The sequence below is a fragment of the Rhinolophus ferrumequinum genome, chromosome 25 (genome assembly GCF_004115265.2).
Source record: "Rhinolophus ferrumequinum isolate MPI-CBG mRhiFer1 chromosome 25, mRhiFer1_v1.p, whole genome shotgun sequence".
NCBI classification, from domain to species: Eukaryota; Metazoa; Chordata; class Mammalia; order Chiroptera; family Rhinolophidae; genus Rhinolophus; species Rhinolophus ferrumequinum.
Window position 1 is genome coordinate 34,412,565 of NC_046308.1, and position 25,768 is coordinate 34,438,332.

Consider the following 25,768-nt stretch of genomic DNA (forward strand, 5'->3'; position numbering starts at 1 on the left):
AATATACCAAAAACAATGGTTCAAGTCACCCAAATCCTTACAAAGGGATCCTCGGAGTCCTAACTTCCAGGCCTGTCTTCCTGCCCGGGAATGTGCTGTCGTCTCTAACAGAGCCGCTCCTCACCTAGCCTGCCCCTTGAAATACAGTTAATATGGCCACAGCCTCTATTACCTCTGGTGTCAAGCTTAAAAGAAAAGATAATAAATTAAATTATGTCCTGAAGTGACAAATTAGTTACTAATTACATAATTACTTTATTATTTAGGTGCTAATCAGAAAAGTACTTTGAACAATTTCAAGTTTTCAGGAAAATAATGGTTTTACTCTCAATTATTTACTGAATTATGTGTTAGCTTGCCAACTGAATTTCCAGGCTTAATTCTTTTTTACAAGTGCCCTATAATTAATAGTGCAGGTTAGAAATAGGCTGGTCCCTCCTCCAAGGAATTCACCAACCTAAAGCAAGGCTTGGCTTGGACTTCTCGGGTATTTTATATGTGATAAAGAAATAATTGGGTTTATTTCCACCCAACTGATCTTCCAAAAAAAAACACAGAAGGAGATTGAGACAATTTGTAATTCTAATTTTTCACTGGCCTTTCATTTTCCAAAGGTGATCCCTGTCCAGAAATGCCTGACGTTAAACATTCTAATTTGGAAGCAATGGGATGTTGGTGCTCCAGACGCTTTCCTTCAATAACAGAAATATTTATGCTGGAAGGAACCTCAGAACTTGAGATGAAGGGAAGGGGGAATAAAAAGGGGGAGAGATCTCACTGTCACCTTGGGACAGTGTCTGTGCTGTTCTACTTATTTGCGAGATAGGCTCCTTGGTATTCTATGAGGAGCCCTGGTTCTAAAATCTGGAACAGGTGGTGCACATTCTTAGTTTTTCTGCTTGACACTTCCATATAAACAACCTTTTCACATTCCCTGAGTGCACCGGCTGTCCTTCCTTTGGACTTCCAGGCATGCTGTTCCTTCTGCCTATTATACTCTTCCCTATTTCCCACTCTGGAACCGGCTAACTCCTCCTGCCACTCTGGAACCCGGCTAACTACTTTCTGAGAGTTTCCTCAGAAAACTCTCCATCCCCTGTGCTCCCAAGGTCCATATTGCAATTATCTCTGGATTTGCCTGTCCACTGCTGTAAATCCCCAGAGCCTGCTACAGAGTGGACATCCAAGAATGTGTTTTGAATGGAAAATTATTGGTGGATTTGCAAGGACTTTCAAACTGCCACAGTCCTCTGCATCTCCCAGCCTTAGGGAACCTCCTGTGTTACCACATCCCTGCTGATACATTTCCATCTGATCTCAACTGTTTTCGCTCTTGAGAAGGAGGATGGCCAGCATCGTACACATAATTACCCACATGTAATTAACGTTTCAGACACTGGGCAAGACACTTTCTCACACGGCACTTCATTTAATCCTCACAACAGCCCTGCACGCAGGCATTGTTTTTGATAACTGAGAAAACTGAAGGTCGGAGAAGTGACTTAACTTGCCAAGGATCATACAGCTAACATGCAATGGATTCATGAAATAAACTAAATCTCTTCAGGGTCTTGTCCCATGCCCAGTCCACTCTGAGCAATTAGGAATTCCCAAAGAATCAACTCTCACTTGTGAAAACTAAGACAGAGATGTAATAGAACACACAATTCTACACTAAATTCTACTTCCTGTTATGTGAGTGTCTACTGAACGCCTGGTGTCTCAGATTGCTAAAATGAACACTAGCAGGACGATGAGAAAGGAAAAGGAGGTGGTGCTTGGAGGAGATATCAGCCCAGTTTAGGAAAGGGCACGAAAGAGAAAGAAAGCAACATGGGGACTTCTTGCTCAGTGTTCAGTCAGTGAAGATTTTAGCAGCAGATTTACCTTCCTAATTATGTTTTGCTTGCACTAATATTAAGATGAGTTTTCATTCCCAGCACAGACAACAGCTGGCATCAAAAGGAGGTGACTCAATAGCTTACTAGGTGGTAGGGACAACCCATCCAAGATTTAAAATCAGCCTCCATTCAATCTCTTGGGACTAGCTGACAGGAGTGAACTGCATCTAACAGGTCAGACAGCCTAGACTAACAATGACCTAGGGCTGCCGTCTCTAAGTTTGCTTTTCCCAGAGGCCAGTGCTCTGGCTAAAATAATCTGTGCTTTCAGGACCTTGGATAGATCCTCAAGCCAGAAGGAGCATGACCTGACCCAACCCCTGGGAAGAATGACCCAGCCCCACGAGGCAGGGCAGACAGAGCTGTCCTTCAGGGCAGATCAATGCTGAGAGAAGTTCCCAAGCCAGGAACAACATCAATTTCTCTCTCCCAACCACAGGATCTACAGTCGCAGACATCCAAACCATAAGGACCGAAGCTGTGTGTGCACATCCAAAGCATATATGCCACTGAAACCTCAATAACTAGCATAGTGTCTACAACACAGTAGTGGCTGGATACATTTTGTCATAAACTGAATAAAGAACAAGAAGTGTCTGGCCAGAAAAACAAAACAAAAAAACCCTGTTCCCACACACAATGGGGGACCACCCTCCTTCAAATTTTCTCCATAGTTCCAGCCTCTACTGGCTCCTTCAGAGGATCTCCTCCCAAGTCAGGACTCCCAGTGACACAAGGGGGACACTCCAACAGGGGAGACCCAGGGTGCCATCACCACCTCAGACCCAGGACCCCAACCTAGGCCAACACCGGAAACAGTGAAACTTCGCTGGGGCTTTCTGCCCAGATACTTGAAAAGCATTGCACATAGCGCAATTCATTTAACCTGAGCTATAAATAACTGAGAGCCATTAAAATTGTTACTCTTCTCAGGATTCTTCCATTTTATTAGACAGTAAACCCAGTACAGGCAGGGACTGAGTCTGGGTTTGCTCAGCATTGTCTTCCCATCGTCTGGTGCAGAGCTTAGTACACAGCAGACCTTCCGTACATATTATGCAAATGACTACATTTAACAAGGAACCAAAATGTCAACCTGCAAAGGAAGACTGCAATGGTGGGGCTCTGGGAATTCCAACAGAAAGTGGGGAGGCATTTCCTGGGCTAGCCGCGTCTTCCCGGGGCTGGAAAATGGTGCCACTTGTTACCACTTTGGCCTCCACAATGCCTTAACCCTCCTGGTTTCAAGAACCAGATTCCTACCTCCTTCTAAGGAACTGTGACACTACCACCCACAGAAAAGCCCCACCTCATGCCCAGGGAGCTGCTCCTCCCAAGAACTGCACTAACCCAACAGGCTCTGGGGAGACAACTCTGGGGGTGCAGGGCCCAGTCGTGCCGAGGCTCCTCTGTGCAGCAGGAATGGGGTGCAGCTGGTAAACAGGCTTCCCCTAAATCAGGCCCTCAGATAGTGGGCTTTCCAGGTTGCGCCCCCATCCCCAGGAAGGAGGCCCATACGCACCGTTGATGGTGAGATGGACCCAGCTGCCGTTATGAAAGGTGTCATACTGCTGGTCCAGCATGAGCACTTTGCATTCGTACCAGCCCTGGTCCTCAGAGCGAACCTGCTCCAACCGCAGTGATGCTTTATCATGAAGACTAGCCCGACCTGGGGACAAAATGGACAAGAGCTCCAGCAGCCATCAGGGTGAGGCAGCATCTCAACATGCCCCCACCCTCAGCCAAAGGCAGAGGGCTCATCACACCCCGCAGACCACTTCCCACGGCACAGCCCCAAAATAATAGCTGGCACCAACCTCCAGCCACAGGTGGCAAAGGAAACAACATAAAGCCTTCGCCATGGAACCACAGGCCCTCCCCAGCCCTCCAGCCTCAGCTGGCCCCATCCAAGCTGCAACTACAACTGTGTTCGGCACTGAGAAGAGCCTCAGTGCCTTAGAATATGCCCCTTCTTTTGAAGATCTCTTGAGACAAAGGAAAGGCATGAGAGATACAGAGTTGTGGGGAAAAAGAGAGGGAAGGAGGGAGGGAAGGAGGAAGAGAGGCCGGGAAAGAGGGGAGGTGGAAGGTCTAGGGTAGGCCCTGGACACCTCCATTCGGGTGGAGTAACACCTCTACACAAGCTGAGTCCCACACCCCACACTTCTCTGTCTGACTACCCTGTGGCAGGGCAGAGGGAACGCTGGCTGGGGAGCAGGATGCTGGGATCTCCTCCTAGTCCTGATGCCAGTGCCAGAGAGGTTGCTCATCTAGCCAGAGCCCAACGCCCTCAGGAAGTGAAGCCACAAGGCCTATAAGCCTGAGAATGAGGAAAGGGCTGGCCAGCAGAGCAAAGACCCCTCCTTAACTCCATTTTCTTCCACTTAGGAAGCCATCCTTGTCTCCCAGCACTGAGAAGGTAAGAGTTGCAGCAGGAGCCAAGTAGAAAGGGGAGTAGCCGCCACTTCCTCCGTGATGAGGGAGGAGGCCCAGCAGCCCTCAGTGTCCTCCCTCCTCTCACCCACCACCTCATCCCACCCGAGTCACAACCTTCTCTGCCTTCTTTCTTGTCTCAGCACTGGCAATCTGCCTAAAAAACAGACTCTCAAAACCCATCAGGCCAAAAAGAGAAACAGAGACATAGATAGGTACAGGAGGAAGAGGGAGGGAAAGGGAGACAGAGAGAGAAATGGAAGCTTTCTGAGAGAAATGCGATGCAGACCTCAGTAGCCAGAAGTAAAGAAAAGCAGTGTCCCGCAGGCTTCCTCTCCTCTTTTAAACCCCAGTACACACGCACACACGCACACATGTATGTACACTCACTGCCACACCTCACATGCACAGACACATGCCCCACGCCCCAGGCAGGCACTGGCAGTGACTCACAGTGAGGCCACTGCTGGCAAGAGTAATCGTGGCAGAGGAGGCAGACAGCAGGTGCCTGCCAGAGGCACAGACGCACACTTACACTCAGGGACAGGATGAGGCCCAACTTCAGAACCAGAGGGAGGTGTGGGTGCAGGCAGACAGAGCAAACCCCACAGCTGCCGCTGCCACACGACTCGTCACGGGCAGCGGCTCTGACTCAGCTTCCTACTTCACACACAGTGGCCCTCTGCCCAGCCCGGCACTCCCACAGGGTGGGCTTTCTAGGCTGCCTTGTCTCTTACTCCTGCCTCTGCCCCTGCAAACCCCAGGCTGTGCGGTGTAGGAGGGCTTCATGTCCGCATTTCACCCCCTTGTCCCTCTCCTCCCAACCACTTAATTAAAACCTACCAGAGTCCAAGGGATGGGAATATTAGAGGCAGAGACTGTGGAAAATAGAGATAACAGACCAGTCAGAGAAAGAGAGGAGGGAACAGAAATAAAGGCAGGAGGAAGCGTGACCACTGAGAGCTGGGCCCTGGAGGGGAGGGGCAGCCCTGCCAAAACCAAGGATTGGGGGTAAAGCAGCTGAGACCTTACCTGCATACTCAGGGTCCACATGTGGGGGGTAGTAGCCAAACTTGATGAAGATAGGGATGGGCACCCCAAACTTGAACCACTCCACAACATAGGGCGGGGGCTGTCCTGTCACAGGGTGGATCACATCGCATCTCAGGACCACGCTCTCGCCGGCTCTTGCTGTCACAAACTCGGGCTCCTCTCTCAGGCCGTGGGCAGCTAATGGGACGGCAAAGTTGGGATGCAGAGAAGAAGGTAACAAGGAGAGCCTGCCTTGGCAGCCCCAGAGGCAGCCCCCTGCCCATTTTCAAGGACCTCTGGCCCCTCCCGAAGGCCGCTTCCCCCAGCCCTCTTCCTGAAGAGAAGTTCACTCATTCCCCAGAGGGTACCCAGGGCACCCTCTATCTCTCTCCCCAAGTCCCCCAACCATGAACCTGCAGGGAAGGAGGAGAAGGGAAAGAAAAGCAGAGGGAAACCGTGCTCCTCAGTTCTACAGGCCAGCCCTTCCCTCCCCAATCCCAAACAGCAGAGCTAAGACCATACCCTCCCCTGTGACAACCCCCCACCCAAGAATTCTAAGGGGTGTGGACATTGAGAAAATGGAGGGGCCTCAGCTTCTCTGTGGGGGCCCACAGCCCAGGCTGCGATGGCCAAGGGTAAGCTCAGACTGTCTTCCTACACCAGGATGTTTCCCACCAGAGCCAGTAAGAAGCCGCCGCATCGCCAGCCCTCCTCCCGCCCTCCTCCCACGTCCCACCCCCACTCAGTCTGATGCTTGCAGCACAAAACAAGAGGACTCCATACAGAAGGAGGGAATCCCTACCAAGCTGAGCAGAGGCTGCTAGGGGCAACACCAGAGGGAAAACCTCACAGGTCTGAGCTGGCCTCTCAGGCCCCTCCTCCCACTCCCTGCTGTGCCTGCTGCTGAGGAGGGTGATGGGGCCTCCAGCCCTCCAGTTTCTAAGCCCCAAACCTATCAGGCTGTGAAGCCCCAGACATCACCATTAGGAGAGCAGGATGCTGGGGACAGAGGAGAGGTCCCTGGGGCCGACTAACCTCAGCCAGCTAAGAGTAAACCACCCTACCTTGGGTAGAGGACAAACCATATAGCTGGACAGGGTGCACCCACTCTTCAGACAGGGGAGGGGACAAGGCGGGAAGACCCACACCCACCCCTACCAGGGAGCTGAAGGTAACCCAGACCCTGCTTCACATACCTAGACAGCATCCTCCTGGACCCCTAAATTTCTGGGCCCCTGTCCGAGATGTGGCGTCTCAGCCTCCAGCTGGACACTCCTCACTCCCACACCAGGCCTCCGTACCCAAAATGTCACCTTGTCCAGCTTACTTCCCAGTCAAAGGGACAGCTGGGGAAGCCTCTCCCTCCCGCCTTCCCTCGCACTACCCAGCGCTACCCAACACAACCCGGACTGGACCAGGGCTTTCCCACATCCCCACCTGCCTCCCCTCCTGGCCCCTGCAGGCAGCACCAAGGACAGCAGCTGCTCATTGAGGCTGAAAGCCAGGTTGCTGCTGGGACCTCCCACCACAGCATAGAGAGGATGCCGAGGGGAGCAGCATCTGTGCCTGTCTGTGTATCTGCCTGTCTGTCTATGTGTCCAGTGCCTCTGGGTCTGATTCTTACTGCATCTCTTACCCCTGTGCTCCTGCCTGTCTCCTCCCATCTTTGTCTCTCCTTCATGTCTGTTTCTCTGTGCCTGTTTCTAACTCTATGTGTCTCTCTGCTCTGTCTGTCTGCTCTCTTGCTCCTTCTCCATGTCTCTATGTCTGTCTCTCTTCAAGTCCCGTGTGTGTGTGTGTGTGTGTGTGTGTGTGTGTGTCTAACTCCCACTCTATGTGGGTAATTCTACTTGCCTGTCTCCCTGTTTCTGTGTCTCTATCAGTGTGTGTGTGTGTGTGTGTGTGCGCGCGCGCGCGCACGCAAGCACGTTGGGGGATACGTGGATTTCTGTTCACCTGTGCAAGGGGAAGGAGTTTTGCCTGCTTCTCTGTGTGGACCTCTGTCTCTGTGTGCGTGTGTGTCTCTGTGTTTCATCTCTCTCTGTGTTTGTATGTTGTCTGTGTGTCTCTGTGCATCTCTCTTTCTCTCCCTCCCCCTCCCCCTCTCCCTCTTCTCCCCTGCAAGTTGCGGAAGGAGGAGGAGGCAAGACCTTCCAGAAGCTGATTGGCTACTGGTGACATCACTGTTTTCTAGAGAAAGAGCTAAGATCACAGAGTATTTTTGGAGCAGAGCAGAGTGTTGCACTCACCTGCCTGAGGCCTCAGCAGGTTTCCCAACTCCCCCCACCACCAACCTTGCTTCAGACTACGTTTGAATTCCAGCCCCTCAGGGAAAGCACAGAGAGGGCCCAGCTGCAGCAGGTGCCTCCTCAATGATCCCAGGGACAGAGCCTGCCTCCCAGTATCTAATGAGCACAAAGGCTGATCCTGCACCCAGGAGGAATGGGCGAACAGTGGGCACCATGAGCGAGCAAGCAGGGCAATGTGTGTACGCATGTGTCTGTGCATGTTTGTGTGTGTAGCTTTTGGCCAAAGGATGTGTGTATGCATGTGGATGTGTGCGTGGGAGTGTGTGCACATGTGTGTATAGCACAGACTTTTGAGCAGATGAAAGGAGGAAAAACAGGATCCTGGTGGAAGAGGAAGTAGTTATTCCCAGCAGCAGAGTTACCTGTGGGGCATCTGGAAGCTACCCACAAAGGGGGCTCCCTCCCAAGGCTTTGGGCCTATAGACTAGGGCAGCAGGAAGAGGGGCCAGGGAAATAGCGGGGCACTGCTGGATGGGTGACTGCCCACCTCTACCAGAGAAGCTGGGCTCTGGAGCTGTCCGGCTGCTGGGGTTCAGGACTGGGGGGCCAGCCCTGGAGGTGGGTCGGCTCTGCGCTCTGCCATGGATTCCTACAGTGCCAGCTGCTCATTGCACTTCCTGCTCCTTCATTCTCACTGCATGGCAATGAGGCAGCCTCATTAACACTTCTCCCAGCACTGGCACCACCCAAAGCCCACCCCCAGCCAGGTGGCCCCATCCCAAATCTCTTCTCAAGGACTCTGTCCACTGGGAACAAGCAGCTGAGAGAGGACACAGTGAGATAAGTACCCCAAAGATGAGAAGACAAATGAGATGGAATTTGCCAAGAAGAAGGCAAAGGGGTAGGGGCCTCCACACTCAGCACCTCCCTCCTGGTTTTCTGAATCCTAAACTATCAGCTTTTTTCATCTCCTCACACCACACACACACACACACACACACACACACACACACACACGTTCTCTCACTCCATCACCCACAAGCACTTCTCCCTAAGCCTGATCCTTTCTGAGCCAAAGCATGTCTAATAAAACGCTTTCTCCGAAAAAGCTCACTATATTAAAAAAAAAAAAAAAAAGTAAACAGGCTGGCAATGAAGAGGGAAGAGGGTTTTGATGAAGGAGAGACAGAGGAATTCAAATCTAAGAGGACATCAAACCTAAAATGAAGGTGAAAGAGATTTAAGAAGCAAGGAAGGAGACAAGAGATGGGTATAGGGCAAACCAGACGCAGGCAGAGCCCAATCCAGGGCAAGAGAGAGTGCACTCAGGGGCACAGACGACTCAGCCACTGAGACACAGACACAGGCCTTTGAAGGACCCAGAACCAAGAAGGGGACAGAGCTAATCCTGCTCTTTCAGGGAGCAAGCAGGCAGGCTTCTCTGGGAGGGTGGGCTGGAGCAACTGCCCACTGGTTCTGAAGGGAATAGGGAGGAAGGGAGGAGGGGGTCGGAGCGAGGAAGGTAGGGAGGGAAGAGAGAAAGAGAAGGATGGATGTGACCTGAGGTAGAAAGGCTGCAAGAGGGGTAGAGACTCCCAGATCCAGTCCCCCATCACAGCAGCCTATGCCGCCCAAAGGGAAAAGGCTGCAACTTCATGGGAAGCTGGCATCTGCAGGGATGAGGACAGTAGGAGGTTGTGAGGTGTCCTGGATTTCACATACCCGTTTTAGAGATTCAGGACACAGCAATACCCTGAGCCTAGCAAATCTGCACCTTGAGGCTCTGCCAACCCACTTTGGAGCTGTTTTCTCCCAATAGGGAAGAGAGAGCAGGAGGGCAAAGGAGGATGAGATGGCCCCTGTGGTCTGGCTGACCTTTGGAAAGCCCACAGGGTACAAATCTCCTGCTCCCTAGGCCAGGTGGTATTCAGCAGGGAGCTGGGTCCAGGGCTGCCATTGGATGCCCCGTGAGCACACCACCATGAGGCGTCCAGGGCCTGGCACAGTCCCACACTTGACACTCACAACCTGGAGCTCTTTCACCAAGACAGAGCTCTAGGAGGAAGGGCAGGTGACAATGGGAAACACTCTTAATACCAGAGAAGGTACAGGACCCCTTGCAGGGAGAGCTTCAGCTGTCAGGAAACCTAGCTTTCTCTCCACAACTACCATATGCCAGGCTCTGTGCTGGACATGTGACACGGAGTTCATACAATACCCATGATGCCCACCTGACAGAAGTACTACCATCTCCATTTCACAAATAAGCAAACTGGGAGGCTGCCTGACTCAGCCAGGTCACTCAGGCAGAAGGTGAGAGAGCCGGCATCTCCTCTTTGGCTGCACCCATTCATACCATTCTGTAGATCACAGGCCAGGGAGGAAGGCCTCTCCCCCACTGCCCCAAGAAACAGCACCCAGCCCCCACCGACATGTCTCCTCCCCACCACATGCTCTGCACAGGTTCTGACAGCCAGACTCCCGCAGTCCATGACCAGAAAAGGATGACAGGGTGGGCGTTTAAGTAGGCAGTTGGCTGACTCTGGCTGGCTCTGGGCTAAGCCTCACTGTGCCTGAGACTCAGGAGCCTCTGCCTGGGTCTGGTGGGGGCTGTAATAGGGAAAACTATGAGTGAGCCCAGCCTCCATGGCTCCCGAGTACAGGTCCTTACTGGAGGCTCCTCTTCTTCTCCCTTCTACCCCCCTCCCCCTCCTCCTTTGGGCACCAGACTCCCAAACCACAGGCCTGTTGTCTAATAATACCAGCGACAGCCACCACTACCTCCATCTGCCAGCCTAAAAATAATCTCTGCTGAGTCCAAAAAAGGCACAGCCCCCGATAGTCCCCCAATCGCTCCTCCCTGACAAGCCAGGAGGCTCCAGGAGATTCCAGGGAGCCCACAGAGGCACACACCTAGAAGGATGGCATGAGGAAAGCAGAGGACAGACTCCCTACTGTGCAAAGCAAAGCTAAGAACACGCTAAAAGTATGAGATGGAAAAGATGCCTGTGTCCAAAACATCAGATAATGTCCTTGTTCTCCTTTCCAGAAGGCATGTGGGCTAGAGATCATTGGGACATCATTTTGCCTCCGGCAAAGACCCCCACACCCAGCCTAGGCAGATCCTCAGAGAGCTTCCCACCTCCTATGGTCTCCCATAGGTGTCCTCATAGCCCTTCCGGCCACCACTGCTCTTGAAACTTCTCATGGTCAGAAGTCAGAGGTCAGGTAAGCCCAGACTGGACTAACCAGTAAAGTTTCCCATCTGAAAAGCAAGGCCCTAGGGAGCAGGGACAGGAATGGCACACCTCCTTTCTCCCGTGGGTACCTCTCCTTCCTATCCCTCTCAGCTGGGCTCCCCCAGCAGCTTGCTAGGCAGCAATGCTATTAGCAACCTTAATTTGCTCGCGGTTAGATTGTCTTTCCAAGAGCCCTTTCCCCAAGAGCCCCTGACAGGAAGCAGTCAGTAATTCAACCTCTGCTCTGCTCCTTTCCCGGCTCCTCAGCAGGAAGGCAAAGCCACACCCACTCCCAGCCTCCCCAGCACCTGGCCTGAGGCCTACACCTACACACTCACGCACAGCCACATACACGTGTGCCGCAGGGCCAGAAGGCCGGCCCGGCCAGGTGAGGACAGCGTGGGCTCTGCCCGCGACATGCCACTCTCCTCGGGTAAGGTACCGCGTAGACATGATAAGTAAGTGGGAAATCGAAGCTGTGTATTTACTCCCAGTGAAACATCAGCATTCCCTACTCTGCAGCCAGAAAATGAGGACAGTGGCTCACCTCAGACAATTTGTGAAGACAAGCCTGTGTGGAAGCTGTGTGCCACAGACCATCTTGGTGAGCATCTGCAACCAGGAGGGAGGGAAGGGAGATGAGGGAGGGACAAAGAGAAGGACAGGCCGAGAAAGGACTCTTCCAGTCCCCTCTCCTCAGAAGGACAGTTAAGCTAGCTGGGACCTCCCTCAAAGCCCTGGCACACAGGGAGCTGTTCTCCAAACCTTAATGAAAGCCTTGTCTCTGCTCACCAATCTGCTGCTTATTTACACAAGAGAGAACAGAAAAGCAGGAGATTCCTAAGAAAAATAGGTCAGCTGCCTGGGGCAAACTGGACTGGCAACCGTAGGCAGTGCCCCTGGGGGGCCAGGCTATAGGTTGCCTCTCCAACCCAGCACCGTCTCCCATCTTCCCAGGGACCCAGCCCTTTTCTACACCAAGGTGTGCTGGATAACGGCCAATGGTGCCAGAGCCACTAGAGTAGGACAGACCCACTGTCAGTGTCCCTGGGAGCTCTGCCTGGGTTTGTCCCTCCAATTAAGCCTCTCTCAGGGGACTCAGGCATCATTCAATCCAGAGTCTGGATTGAGCCTCCAACTTTGAAAACTTCTGGGCTGCCTCGACTCAGGTGCAGAGCCAGGGAATAAGGAAAGCAAGGCATCTGCTCTGCGTCTAGTCTCACTGCCACCCACAGCACTTGGAGAGGAATGACTCCCCACCTCGTGCCTGCAGACAGACTGCCCCCTGTCCTGCTGCATCCCACGTGCACACATATACATACAGGTGCAATGCAAACACACACGCACACACAGGCATGTGCACTCACACGCACATGCACACACACACACACACACACAGACATGCACACACCTTCACACAGCTTGCACCAATTACAGTTCTTTTCATGATTCAGATCCACTCTTCACACAAGCTGCTTAACCCATCCTAGGGAGCAGACAAAAGAGAACTGCTCCCTTGAGACCCTGGGCCCCAGCCTGAGAAGGCCACAGGATGTTGGAGGGAGAGAGAAGAAGAGAAGTGCAGAAGTGCATGGTTGGAGAAGAGAAGTGCAGTAAATTTTAGGCCTGGTCCCCTTTGGGGTTTAACTCCCAGCCCTCAGTCCCTGGGCAAGGTACATATGAAGGTGCCCAGCAGGTGAGAAAAAAGAGGCCAAGGGAGAAGAGAGAGCAGTAGGCCAGGCTCTGGGAACCACGCCCTGGCTGGGCAGGCAGAGGGGAGAGAGAAAACACAGGCACCAGGACAGATCAGTGCCAGGAGCCAGGAGAAAGGGAGGGGTAGGGAGATGCTGGGTTTCAGCATCACCCCAGCTAGGCAGCCTCTGCTCCTTGGGTAACTCGATCCCAGCTTTCTGTCTCAGAGCCATAAACATGAAACCACCCAGCTCTGGGACCTGACAACTCCAAGTCTAGCACATGTTGGGCCTCAGGCCAGCAGCTGAAAGCTGATTCTCCCCACTGCCCCTCCACCATGCCTCTTCCGACCCATCCCCTCCTCAGCATGTCCCAGGTTCACGCTGCCAGACACACCCCTGCCTCTAGAATATGTGCGTGCTAGGAACACACACAAGCACACACACACATACCACTTCCTGAGCTGAGTCCTTCTTAGCTGATAGGCTGCCCATGAGGTCTTGCTAGAAGCCTCCATGTCTAAATCTCCCTGCCATCATCACCAAAGGGAAGAACGGAGGGTCAAGGCCAACCAGATAGAAGAGGGCACTGGTCCAGATACCAGCAGGATCTCAGTCCGAACCCCACTTTATTTGGGGACACTGTAGTCAGGGATAATCTAACCACAGAACCTGTGGTAGACAGGAGGAGGCAGCCGTGGGAATCAAGGCCCAGAGTCAGTCAATTATGGCTCAGGGCCTCCCCAAAGCTTGCTCAGCAAATGTCTGGGATGCTGAGACTCCAATCACCATCTTCCAGGCTCCAGATACGTCTCTAGTCTCTTTTCCATACCCACCCCAACCTCTCCACAGACCTCACTCCCCTCCAGACACATGATTCAAATCAAAAGGGGGATCCCATCCCTACTTCTGTCCCAACCCAACAATGTCTAAGGGGCCTGTCCCCTTCCATCCCTCTGCTAGAGCAGCCCCTGCGTCAGGCAAACCCTAAGCATGGCATCTCAAAATCCCTTCCCCTCAGGAATCTTCTCGGAAGTCACCTCTGACAGTCAGAGAACAGCTGAGCTCTCATACAGAGCCAGCATTTGAACACTGCTGGTGTTTCTCATTCGAGCAGGCACCTGCCACATAGGTCCGCCTTCTCTGCCTGCAGAGACTGCGAGGCTATGACCTGCTTGCTTCCTGGGCTCCCTGTGTCCTTCCCACAAGCCTCTGGCCACTGACAAGCCTCTGGCCAGTTTTGCAGATATTTCAAAGGCTTTCCAAGCAGCCTGCATGCCCTCCACACGTCTCCCTGGGCTGCACAGTGATAAGAGGCTCTCCCCTTACAAGGTCAGACCATGAAAGGGTACTTGGTTCCTGACAGAGGCAGCCTTATGAACTTCCCCCCCAGACAGTCCCAGCTCCCTATGCCCTGAATGGCCCAAAGGGAAGAAACTGAGAAGAGGCCAGGAATTTCAGAGATAATGAAATAATAATAATAAACAGTAATGTTAACATTTATTGAGCACTTAGTATATAACAGGTAGTCACTCATTTCTTTATAGCACTAATATTCACACACAAAAAAACCTACAACCTCATCCTGTTAACCTCATTTGCCATGAGTCAAGTGACATTTAGTGAGCTTGAGCAACTTGTCCGAAGTCACAGGGCCAGCAAGTGGCAGAGCCAGGATTTGAATTCAGGTCATTTGACTCTAATCCTAAGTCTTTAACCACCACACATAGAGACTCTTTAGGCTATAAAGACCCCAAGACCAATAAGGGGTGGCAGGCAGGGGTGCATGTGAAGCCATCCTAGAGAGAAGGAGCTCTTCATACCCAGAAAGAAGGCATAACCTTCATGCCCAAAAACATGCAGTATTAGGAAGTCATTCCTTCTGTCTGCCCATTCGGTGTGTTGCTGCAACATAAACCCATTTTCCTTCATTCTTTCCTTAAACTTACAAAAAGTCCATTCCCCTTACCCTGACTTCTCAGTTTTGGAGGCTATTTCAGAGCCTCCCTTTAGTGTCTCTTTTTTATTCAAAGATCCCAGCATACTTTTCTGTGCTTTCAGTGACAGTCCCACATAAGTAACATACCAAAAACTGGAAGGGAGGAGGATGAGGGCATTGGAAGACTACAACGAAATAGGGGAAAGGAGGCTGAGGCTAGAGACAGATTCTCAAGCACAACTTGACTTGCCGCACACCTATCCCCATTCCATAAGCTCCTGCAGTGTCCGAGCCTCAGTTTTCGCACTGGCAAATGGAGAGTTTTAAAACTATCCAGGTCAGCATATCATTTAACAAAATCGCCCTTCACTTAGCCCTCCTCTGGTTCTGTTTACAGACCCCGTCCCCACAAAAATAGCATGGGAGATATTCCATTCCAGAAACTTTCTCAAATCACTTCACCCTCTCCCCTGCACACTCCCAGACCAGGTAACAAGAGGACCCTGTAAAAGGCGCCTCCTGCCTACCCTACCCCTTCTGCCCTAGCGCCGCTAGGAGTGGGTTCTGTCCTCAGCGGGTCCTCCCAGCTAACTTCCACCACCCACCCGCGGCCATCTCCTCCTGGCTTTGTGAACTTGCCCGCAGCTGGGTCGTGCCTGCGCGCTGAGAACAGTGAGCTCAGAGTCCTGGCACCCTCCCGGCTCCGCTCCTACTTCCATACAAGGGCCGAGAGCTGGAGGTGCCACCCAGAGGCTTGTAGGTCTCGTTGCCCGTCTCCAGAGCAAAAGCCCGCGCGTTCACGCGCGCATCACCCAACTCGCTGGATTTCCTCTAGCCTCTTCCCCAGCTCAGGCGGCAGGAAAAGGAAAGAGAAAAACCTCCCTCTGCTCCGAGGTGCAGCGATGGGAACACCCTCCCCCGCTGCCCTTGCCCCCAGCCAGCTCTGCCTCGCAGCCTGGGAGGGAGGCGTGGGGTCCGCCCGGCTGCGACGCGCTCCCAGGGAACTTTTACCTGGCGGGATGCAGGTGCGGCTCAGACCTGCGCGGCCGCCTGGCAGGGTTAGTCAAAATCGGACACTCCTCGGAGCCCGCCAAGGGAGCCCCGCGCTTAACCAGCTCTTTACTCCCTCGGGGCTCCGTGCGCCACCCCACCCCACCCCCCACGCCCAGCAAGGAGGATCCGACCTCCAGCTGCCAAGACGTGTGGTCAGGAGGGGCGCGAGTCGGAGCGGTGGGCCCGCTCAAGCCGAGAACCCTGTCCCTTAGCCGTGGGTGCGGAGAGTCCCAAGGCTCTGGGTCGCACCTCCCCGCAAAGGCCGGTCTGCGGAGCAGTAGCTTTGCGCGGGGCGTCAGCGTGCTGCAGCCTGCCCGAACACCCGCAAACTCCCCGGCACCCAGAGTTAGCAAAGCCGCCGACTCCCCAACGCTGGAGGAGGCGGCTGCTCCGGCTAAGGGTACCGGGCTCCGCGTTCTGGTGTGAAACCCTAGAGCCAAAGGTGGACGAAGTCGACCCCGATCCCAAGGTGTTTTTTCCCTAGTGCCCAACAGTCCGTGGGCTGGGGCCCCTTCCCGCCTGACCCTCAGCCCCGCGGTCCCCCGCCCTTCCCGGCATTGCCCCGGAGCGCGCCCGGCCCAAGCCTGAGCCTCGCCCGCGGAAAGGCGCGGTGCTCGCCGGGGTCGGGGAGCCGGAGGCGGGGAGGAAGGGGCTGAGAGAGCCGGGAGGGGCAAAGCAGGGACGCTGCACTTCAACTCACCTTGAGCCGCAAGACCTCGGGTGCTGATCACACTTGCTATCAAAGTGGCCACATACCAAATCATAGTACTACCGCGCGCCAGCCAGGAGCCTCATCCTATCGCAAAGTGCTCCTGCGCTGCACACTTCTCTCCGGAGCTCCTGCTCACGCCCGCTCGCGCCCGCCTACGCCCCGCGCGGGTACTCCTGCAGCCCTGGCGGCCCGCTCCCCATCCCTCCGCGGATCCGCTCCGCGCGCAGCCTCCCCGGCCCCAGCGCAGCGGCACCTGCACTACCAGCCCAGGCAGAGCGCAGCCAGCGCCACGGTGAAGCCTAGCCGGCCGGGCTTCTGGTACTGCCTCTGCCTCCCGCCTATTGGTTACTGCCCACAAGCCTCGAGACCGATTGGCTCGAAGGTCTGTCCGTCACATCCGCGAAGGCGAGCCCATTTCAAGGTGCGTTGAAGTGTGGCGAGCACAGAGCCGCAGAATCATGCGCATTGCCAGAGAGAAGGCGTTGTAGCGGCTCTGCTATGTTCTCCTCTCTGCTCACACTGCATGGCAAGTTTCTGGTAAAGGAAATGGTAGCTTCTCTGGCTTGATAACGGGACCCTGGGAGTCTCAATTATCCCTGACAGTTCTGAGGGGACGTCGCCCCCGCCCACCCAGGGAACACAACATCCGGTTTTCATCCAGCTAAAAGCAATTCCCGGGAGGACGATGCTGATTCAATAATGGGGAAACCCAGGAACCGGCAGCCTGGGAAAGCTCAGGAACGTCCTTCGCTGGAGAGCTTTTCAAAGAGGTCACGCGCAAACTCCCCACCCCCACTCCCTTCCACACACGTACACGCTTTCCTCAACAACGCACCCCCTCCCACCCTAACTGATGTTAAGTTAAAGCTCCATCCAGCCTGAAGGCAGGGGAATGACTAAAATGACCTCTGAAAGTCGCTAAGATTTAGAATGAGTCATTGGCTCAGCCTTGGTAGTGTCACAGACCCAACCCCCCCCCCAACACATACTGCCACCCCCAATGCAAGTCAGTGTTGCTCGTCATTACTAAATCTCAACTTTGAACAATACAAGTTTTTTTTATTCTTTCTCCAAAAAAGACTGCCTTCTCATATACAAGATTCCTGTCTTCCCCACCTAAGGGGAAGCCTAGCCCATCTTAGCAGCATGAAGCCAAGATGGATTTGGGGAGCAATTCAGGGATCTGGGATGGAGGAACACAGGGAAAGGGGAAGGTGGGCTTCTTATTCCTACAGAAGAAGACAGATGAACAAATGGAAAGGTCTTTATATTTCCCAGTCTCTCTACTCTAACCTCTCTTCATGCCCTCCCCCAATACAGTTGTATTTGAAGAAGAAATAAACGAGTGTCATGGAAACATCTACTACAAACAATCACCACACACCAGCGTTCTGCGGCTGCAGTGAACATGCTTGTTCTTTCTGGAATGAAAGCAGTGGTGAGTGGCATAGCTCCCTACCATGGGCTGTTGGCCAAGAAAGGAAGACAGAGGGGCAGCGAAGGAGAGCTTAGCAATTTCACCCTCTCAAAGTACTTCTTGGCCACAAAGCGCTGGGTCTAGGATTTGAAGCTCACAATGGAAGATGATGGAGACTTGCTTCTGAAAATACACACACACACACACACACACACACACACACACACACACACAACATACATCAAAAGTGGACTTGAACACTGGGTAAACAGCCTTTCCTGAAAGCTGAAGCTTCTTAGCTTACTGGCAGCCAGGAGATGGAAACCTGGGATCCCAGCAGAGCAGCAAATACATTGGTAAAGTTTTAGCATCTGGATATAATCTGAAGAACCAGAACCATTGAATAGCCTCCTACTCTACTCACCCACCCCAGTCATACAAACACACTCCAATGTATAATTCTGGGGACATCTCTCACTGAGCCATTACTTTAGGTTCTCTTTCTACAAAGGTGCCTTTCTTGAGGATGTGAAGTGAGTGAGTTGGAAGCTCTAGACCCCCACTTATGGGCTACTTCCCAGCTGCATGCCCAAGAACAAGTCCACCTTCAACATATATACTGGGGGTGCCAAAAAAATGTATACGCAGATTTGGATTCATCTCTTGTTATCGGTATATATTGAGTATTACAATTTTAATACAGTTTTTCCTCTCTTAGAATGTATATACATTTTTTTGGCCCCCTCTGTGTATATAAACACATATACACATGTTGTCCCAGGGTCCTAGGGCCATGAAGCCTACTAAGATCCATTAGCAGAGCTGGATCAGAGCTCCCAAAACCTCTAAGCAGCTAATTGACCTTGAGAGAAATGCGGGATTCTTAAGGGCTAGCCCCAGTTTCTAGCACTTTTTAGTTATAAACAAGACAGAGGAGTGGGAAGCATCTGTGCTCAGAGAAACATTCTTGTAGTTGCCTGCAGGATAAGGAAAAGGATAAAGCCATCGTCACCATTATCTTGATTGTATTTGCTTGGCCGTCTGCTTTGTCCTACTCAGTGTAGTGGTTTCTGCTAGGGAATTAAAACTGTCAGATTGGAGGGGGCGGAGGGAATATATAAAGAGCTTAAGAGCATGAGTTGGATTGGGAAGGGGTTCAAAGGAACTATCTAAAATAAAGACTGAATTTCTTCTGGATAAATCTGTTGGAAATGGAGTGGTGCAAAGGAGTGAAGGCAGAAACTGAGATACAAAGGGATAAGTTAGCATCATCCCCAGACACATCTCAGTTTGGTTTACTATCAGCTCAAAAGAGACATACTATATCAGATCACAGTGTGGAGTGAGACCAATTAAGTCTTTTCCTCCTGGCATATGGCTAATCTCTGGACCCAGGAAGGATGGCAGACCCTCCCTGGCATGGACACTTCCATTGGAGGATTGAAGGTGAGCCTTGATCCCGGCTGTCCATGAGGGACATGAGAAGAATGTAAACCGCTCCGATGAGCAGCTCATAGGTGTACCTGATTAGTCATCAATGTCTCTAATGAATGCAGTGCATGTACATCAGGTATGGGAGTGTATGTTATCCCTTCTACTTTTTGGAAATACAAAATGCTACTCTTACCAGTTATTCCATGAAAAACCACATCCAGCCACCTACCCACACATCCCAATAGGCCCTTGGAGGACAAGTGAGAAAGGTGCTTGACAGAAGCCTTAAGTCTAAGAGAAGAGGAAACTCTTCTTACTTCCTCTTCATGTCCACTGAGCAAGTAGGACTCAAAAACAATGGTTCTCTCAGGTGTCACCTCTCACCCTCCTCGGTGGTTCCAGACCTCTTTGTAGAATCTAGGTTAGGACAGTTGTCAGGACAGCTGCTTGTGAGGAAAAGAAGCGGTTCTAAGTCAAAGCAATTTACCCAAAATGAGCGCCAAACAGCATGTTGAATGTTTATATCATTAAGGAACTGTATCAGTTATCTTGCCATATAAAAAACCATCCCCAAATGCGGTGAATTTAACCAACAAAAATCATTTCTTTGCTCACAAATCTGCAACTTGGGCAGGACTTGAGGTGGGGGACAGTTCTTCTCTATTTCATATGACATCTGACCAACTGGAAGATGGAAGTCATACATTAAAGATGACTCACTCACATGACTAGCAAGTTGATGTTGGCTGTCGGCAAAGAACTATAGTCCTGCTCCATGTGGGATTCTCCACAGGCTGCTTGGGCTTCCTCACAGCATGGTGGCCAGGTTCTAAGAGCTGGAATCCCAATACACCAGGTGGAAGGTGTATTACCCTGTATGTCCTAGCCTAGGAAGATGCAGTGCATCACTTCTGCCAATGTCAAAGCCCTGCCCCAAATTCCAGGCAAATAATGTAAATCCCTACTTCTAAACAGAAGCAGTGTTACTGTCCCATTGTTACAAACAGCTCATGGGATGGGAGGTTGTGTTGTAGCCATTTGGGAATGATACAGTGTGCCATGAAAACAGTCCTCAAAATTTAGACAAAAATGAACTGTAGAAGAAATCCCTAGAAAAAAAATATTTGCAAACACTATCTAGATCTTAGAATTTTCTCACTTTAATTCAAGCTGCTGCCACCCGTCCCAGGCACACTGGGATGTGAGCTTGACCCTTATAAAATTCTAGCCAGTCTGTGAAGTAAATTCTTTCACCTTGTTTTTTTTTCATATGTCAGAGACCAGTCAGAATGATTTAAAAGAACTTGGAAGGAGAGCAGAAAATAAACAAAGGAAATTGGATTTCCGAAATATAAATACTAATCTTAAGATCTGATACAGGAGAAGTAGAGAAAAGCTTTGCAGGATTCTCAACCTTCTTATTATAAGAATTTTCCATCTCGGCTCAAAATGCTCACAGAACTTTGCAAGCACCTTACTTGGCTTCCTTCTCCCCCCTATTCCTGGTTGTCTCTTGGGCAGGTGGCCTCTGAACATAAGTTGTTTTTTTGAACTTGAGTAGCTATTCTATTCGTTTGCTTGACCCTCTCCAAAAATAAATTCCTAAAGACTTTTCTTATTAAAACTCAAACTTCATTATGATTCAAATTTCCCAGAATAGCCAGTGTTCCCCTACTCAGTTGCAGTTCCCCTTTGGTTTAGTCGTAGTGACTGACCCAGAGACAGATCCAGTCCTTCCAGGCTTCAGACACTTGTTCCAACCACCACAGAATCATTTTACGATATCTCATCCAGATGAGTCCCCAAGAATGGGAAGAGGGTCTATCAGAACCCACCCATTACAAACAAGAAGTGTGACAATGCTTAACTGTGCACTAACCATCATACACATATGGTGGATGTATCACACCTATGAGGAGACGTGAGATGACACTCTCCCACAACCTGCCCATACAGAGCAGAATTCTCTCATGCTGAGCCTTAAGTTAGAGTTCTTAAAGACATGTTTGTGGCATCTTACATAGAGATTGATTGATAAAGAAACCAGTTCCTGGAATTTTAGCCAAACTGTATTCATTTCTTGTCTGGCTGAAAAGAGAACAAGTTCTTGCCCAGGGAAGAAAGTAGATTTGTAATTTAAGATAAGTTTATCTGAAAACCAAATAGATAGCCCTCTCAGCCATACCAACTGCACTACTCTTTCTTCTTGCCTTTCCAGGCCAGCTAGGAACAATCTCAAAAGAGACCTGTTTCATGTTTTTGTGGCTTTATATAAAAATGCAGAAAAGAGGTTCTCTGCTTTGCACCATTTTTTTCCTACACAACTTAGGAGCCCTAATGATAGCCCTCCTGGTGAAGTGCCCTACAGGAATATGCTGCCACCAGTCTTCATCAATCCATCACTTTGCCTAGGGCTACATCATAGAAAAAGTGATTTGCTGGATTTCTGGGCAACTCAGGCCCACCTGAGTATGCCCTCGCCTGCCCAGGGCTAATGGCCCCAGGAGCAAGTTACTGGAACAGATGGGCAGAGATCGCCCCCTACTTACACGTTCTGGCATTCAGGAGTTTAAAGACAGCTAGGAGTCAGGGCTTTGCTGAATCATCCCAGCTCTGGCCCTTGCAAGCTGAGGGCCTGGATCATTCTTTTATCTGAGTTATACTTTCTCCATCTATAGCAGGGACACTAGAAGGTAGTAGGAATGAAGGTCTTCGGGGGAGATGAATCTGAAGGTTCTTATATGCTATTTCTCTGTGACAGACTCTCCAACAACCTCAAATAATAGTCGTTAAATTCTGTGTCCCTGTTACATCATATAGGAGAAAAATTGAACCTGGCCTTATCCCAGAGTTCAAAGACTCTTGAATGGCCAGGGATTCTAGTATAGTATAGAAGCTTCTACAGAGGCATGTGAAGTGGTGGATTGGAGCTGCTGGTGCCATGGAAATTGGCAAAAGTGAGCAGAGGATCAGGCAGATATGGGGAATCAGCCAAAGAATAAGTTACATAGATTTCAAGAAATGGAGAGATCAGGGACCTAGACTCAAGAAGCATCGAAGAAGCAATTCTCCAGTTAACAAGTAGCCACACCAATTTGCAGTCAACACTGTGACAGACATTAAGGAGGACACAAAAGTTACAAGTCACAACCTCTATCACTCAGAAGCTTAGCATCTATCTGGAAAGGTAAGACTGACCACTTGAGCTACACTTAATAAACTCTGTCAACATGGAACCTGGAGAGAGACTGTGGTCCAGGCTTGAATTGCCATAGAACTTCAAGAAGGTGGAGATAGTAGAGATAGGTGAGGTCTGAGTGAAGGAAGTAAGATGTGGGCTAAATCTTAAATAAAGCAAAGAAAAAGACTGGATGGATAAAACAAGACACCGCAGTTAAGGGAAACTGATGATCTGTAGCCCCCTAAGGGCAAAGAGCTGGTCTATCTAGTCTACTGCTATCTAGTACCCCTGGTGTCTACCAGGTAGTGGGTGTTCAGTAGAGATTTGTGGGGAATGAATGTACAGAAGCAATAGTAGATGACATCGCTAATAGGTCCATGCACAAGGAAAAGGCTTCCAGGTTTAGAGCAGAGACTGTGTTAGGGGGAGAGGAGGAAGTAGGTCACCTAGGAAAGGTAGGAAAGGTATGGGGGAGGAGGAGGCAAATAGGAGTAACACAAGTGAGTGTGGGGTTAATTAGAGAGGTAAGGAGGGAGAAGGTGAAAAACAGATCTGGGCCTAAGAAAAAGCTGAGGAGGAAGCATCTCTCTTGGCTCAAATAAAACTAAGGGGTAAAGAGGTGAGGGACATGGAGTGACAAGAGGCCCAGGCAACGGTGTGGGAAGGAGCTGTGCTCTTACTTTAGACCCACAGATAGATAAGCTGTGGGTAGGAGAGGAGAATAAGCTCTGAAGCCACAGCTGGAGGACTTTAGGGGGGTCTATTTCTGGCATACATTCGACGCCCAGACCTCTCATTCTTGGGCCCTCCACACTTAATTCTCAACCCCCACACAAAAGAGCCTTGTGTGTGAGTGCTAGGAGATGCCAAGGGCATCTTTATTCGACTGTCTACCCACCACCCACCCTTTCCCCAGAGCCTTGGCACGAGCATCGCTCCACCAGGTGCAGGAAACAGGAAGAAAGGGACTTTTTCAGGAAGAGAGGACCAGACAAGAGCCAGAGGTCAGATGGAAATGTCAGCCCTACCCTCCCCATCTCCAGTCTCCATTAAACCCTGCTGCCTTCTCTCTGACTCTCCGCATCAGCGGTTCCTTTATCCTCACCTCCTGCCCCTGTCCCCATCCTTCTTTCACTGCCCCCTCTATCACAAGACCTCACTTCTCAATTTTTTCTCCTTCTCTTCCTCTCCGTTCTGCCCCTTGTTGTGTTTCAGAGTGTTACGGAGAGCCTAGAGACAGAACCAGATTTATTCTTGTAAAAAAATATCTACGACAGAGGGTACCACAGCAACAAGTTTCCATGGCACGGCATTTAGACACAGGTAAATATGGCATAAAGGAGTAATTGCTGGACTCAGAGTCAGAAAACCTGAGTCCCATCCCTGCCGTACCCCACCAACACAGTATCCTTCAGCAAGTTGTGTAACTTCCCTAAGCCTCATGGGAAATTCCATAAATGTCCAACCATTTCATCAGCAGCTGGCATTCACAAATATGTATTAAGTACCTATAGTGAGCCATGCACTTTACTAGTTGCAGGATGAGCAATGCAGACCTGGTTTTCGCATTTATAGAATTACAGTTAATAACCAATAGGGTTGTTCAAAAGAATAGAGTGAGCTAAGGGGTTAGTTAGCACGGTGGCCAGTCCATAGTAAGTGTTCAAGAGGCACTATGCACAGAACGTATACCAGAAGCCCACTAAGGAGAGAAGTCTGGCCTCTGTATGCTCCATGGGACGCAGCTGCTACAACACTGGTTCAAATTAGAAGATGGTGCTGCACCTCCATCTTTTCCTTCAGCCCAATGTCTGTTTTTAGGTGATTAGAAACTAAGGAACAATATGAGATAGGAAAGAATCATCAGGAAGCAGAATTGCCCAATCTGGGAAGACCCGGCTGAATGGGAAATTCTTTTGTGTGTGCTTGGGAATTAGGTGTTTCTGGGGTGGGATGGGAGAAATATATAAATAGTAGTGGGGACGATCTGGGGAGGGAGAAGAATTCATCCAATGCCCTAACTTTCTGAGGGCTTAGAAGCTAAGCTCCCTTCCCCTCCCTTTCTAGGAAACCAATTTGGACAAGTCTTGGACTGGGGGTTGGTCACAGCTGCCAGGGAAGCCCAGGGTGGGAAGATTTTGTGGGTGGAGGCCAGTCGAGGCACTGAAAAGAGAGTCTCATAGGGAACCCAGGACAATGAGCTGATAGAAGAGGAATGTGGAGAGAAGGGGGATGGCAGGGCAGGCTGCTGCTCTTCTGGCAACATCCCAAGGTTAATTGAGGGGCACTAAGAAGCCTCCACAACATTCCAACAAGAGGAAGGCTGGTTTGAAAAGAGCTTTTGCTGTGGGGAGAAGGGGCTTTTCTCTGCCCTAGGCTGCTTTTCCTTTGTGGAGGCTCTTTGAGTCATGAGCCCCCTGAAACAGTGTGGGATGTGGGGCCAGGGTGTATGGTTTGCCATTCATCATCCAGGCAAATGGCCTACCCTTGGCAGACAAGAGGGTGTCAGTGGCTGGTTCAGCTGCCTTTGGACCCCTGAGATGACAGTCACTGGGGAATCTCTATTCATGGAATTCCAGAGTCTGACTATACCCCATGAATTATGGGTATTTAGAAGAGAGCACAAAGGGAGAAAAGGAGAGAAAGCTGAGTATTAACTGAAAATTAAGCAATGCCTTTAAAGGGAAGAGGGTCAGGAGCTGACAGTGTAGGAGAAAATATTGACACTTCCCAAGCTCTGGGTCCTATTTCTAGGTTAAAGGGTTTGGCATAATAAAAATGCTAAGGCTTTTGTCACACGGTACGTGAATACGTACAACTGAAACCCACATCTCTCCACAAACACACATATACGCAATACATTGCACATGTCCCCATTATAGGAACTCTCACACACATATGCAAAATCACATATAAATGCTAGACACTCCTGCGCACGTATTCACAGGAAGAATCTCTTCAGATAACCACACATTTGTCATATCTGTATCTGTACATGTCTACAAAATCCACATCCTATTTGGGTGCTTATATGGACAAGTGTACATCAGATCCTCATGCTTCACAAGGTTAAGACACGCTGACCCACAGTTCATGTATACATGTGACCTCCTGCTTTCCCATACGAGGGTTCCCAGCTTGGATGCCCATGGAACATTTTTTTCTTCTTGCCTAAGTCTGGTCCCAAGAAGTCTTGTCCACATGAAAGCCACCTCCTCAAGCTCACCTTGTGCCCAGTGTCCAGGTTGCCCTAGGCTTCACCCTAATTCTTGTTTCCAGGGCAGCCCGGTCCCACCCCCAACCTGTTACAGACATTAGGTAACAGCCACCAGCAGGTGGCGCCAGCAGGAGCCTCATGTAACCAAGATTGGTATTAAGGAGAACTAATCCGCATTTCTGGGAGGAAAAGCAGTCCTGCCGGTGGGTAACCCTCCTTGCTGTGTCTGGGGCCGAGCCCAGTGAATGGATCTACCAAGAGCACTAGGTC

The 25,768-nt window shown here is 50.8% G+C and overlaps 1 protein-coding gene across 7 annotated transcripts in view; it reads right to left on the reverse strand.

Moving 5' to 3' along the window:
* IGSF9B (immunoglobulin superfamily member 9B) overlaps window positions 1-16,506 on the reverse strand; it is a 53,060-nt gene extending 36,554 nt beyond the window's left edge. For all 7 annotated transcript variants that reach the window (XR_004422048.1, XR_004422049.1, XR_004422047.1 and 4 more), the window contains exons 1-3: window positions 16,238-16,506; window positions 5,367-5,564; window positions 3,424-3,570 (exon numbers count right to left, since the gene is read on the reverse strand). Coding sequence is in view for 4 of the 7 variants with exons in the window: in XM_033097207.1 (XP_032953098.1) it covers window positions 3,424-3,570; window positions 5,367-5,564; window positions 16,238-16,301 (409 nt within the window). In the remaining 3 variants the exon portion in view is untranslated. The remainder of the gene's footprint in view (window positions 1-3,423; window positions 3,571-5,366; window positions 5,565-16,237) is intronic.
* Between the last annotated feature and the right edge of the window lie 9,262 nt (window positions 16,507-25,768).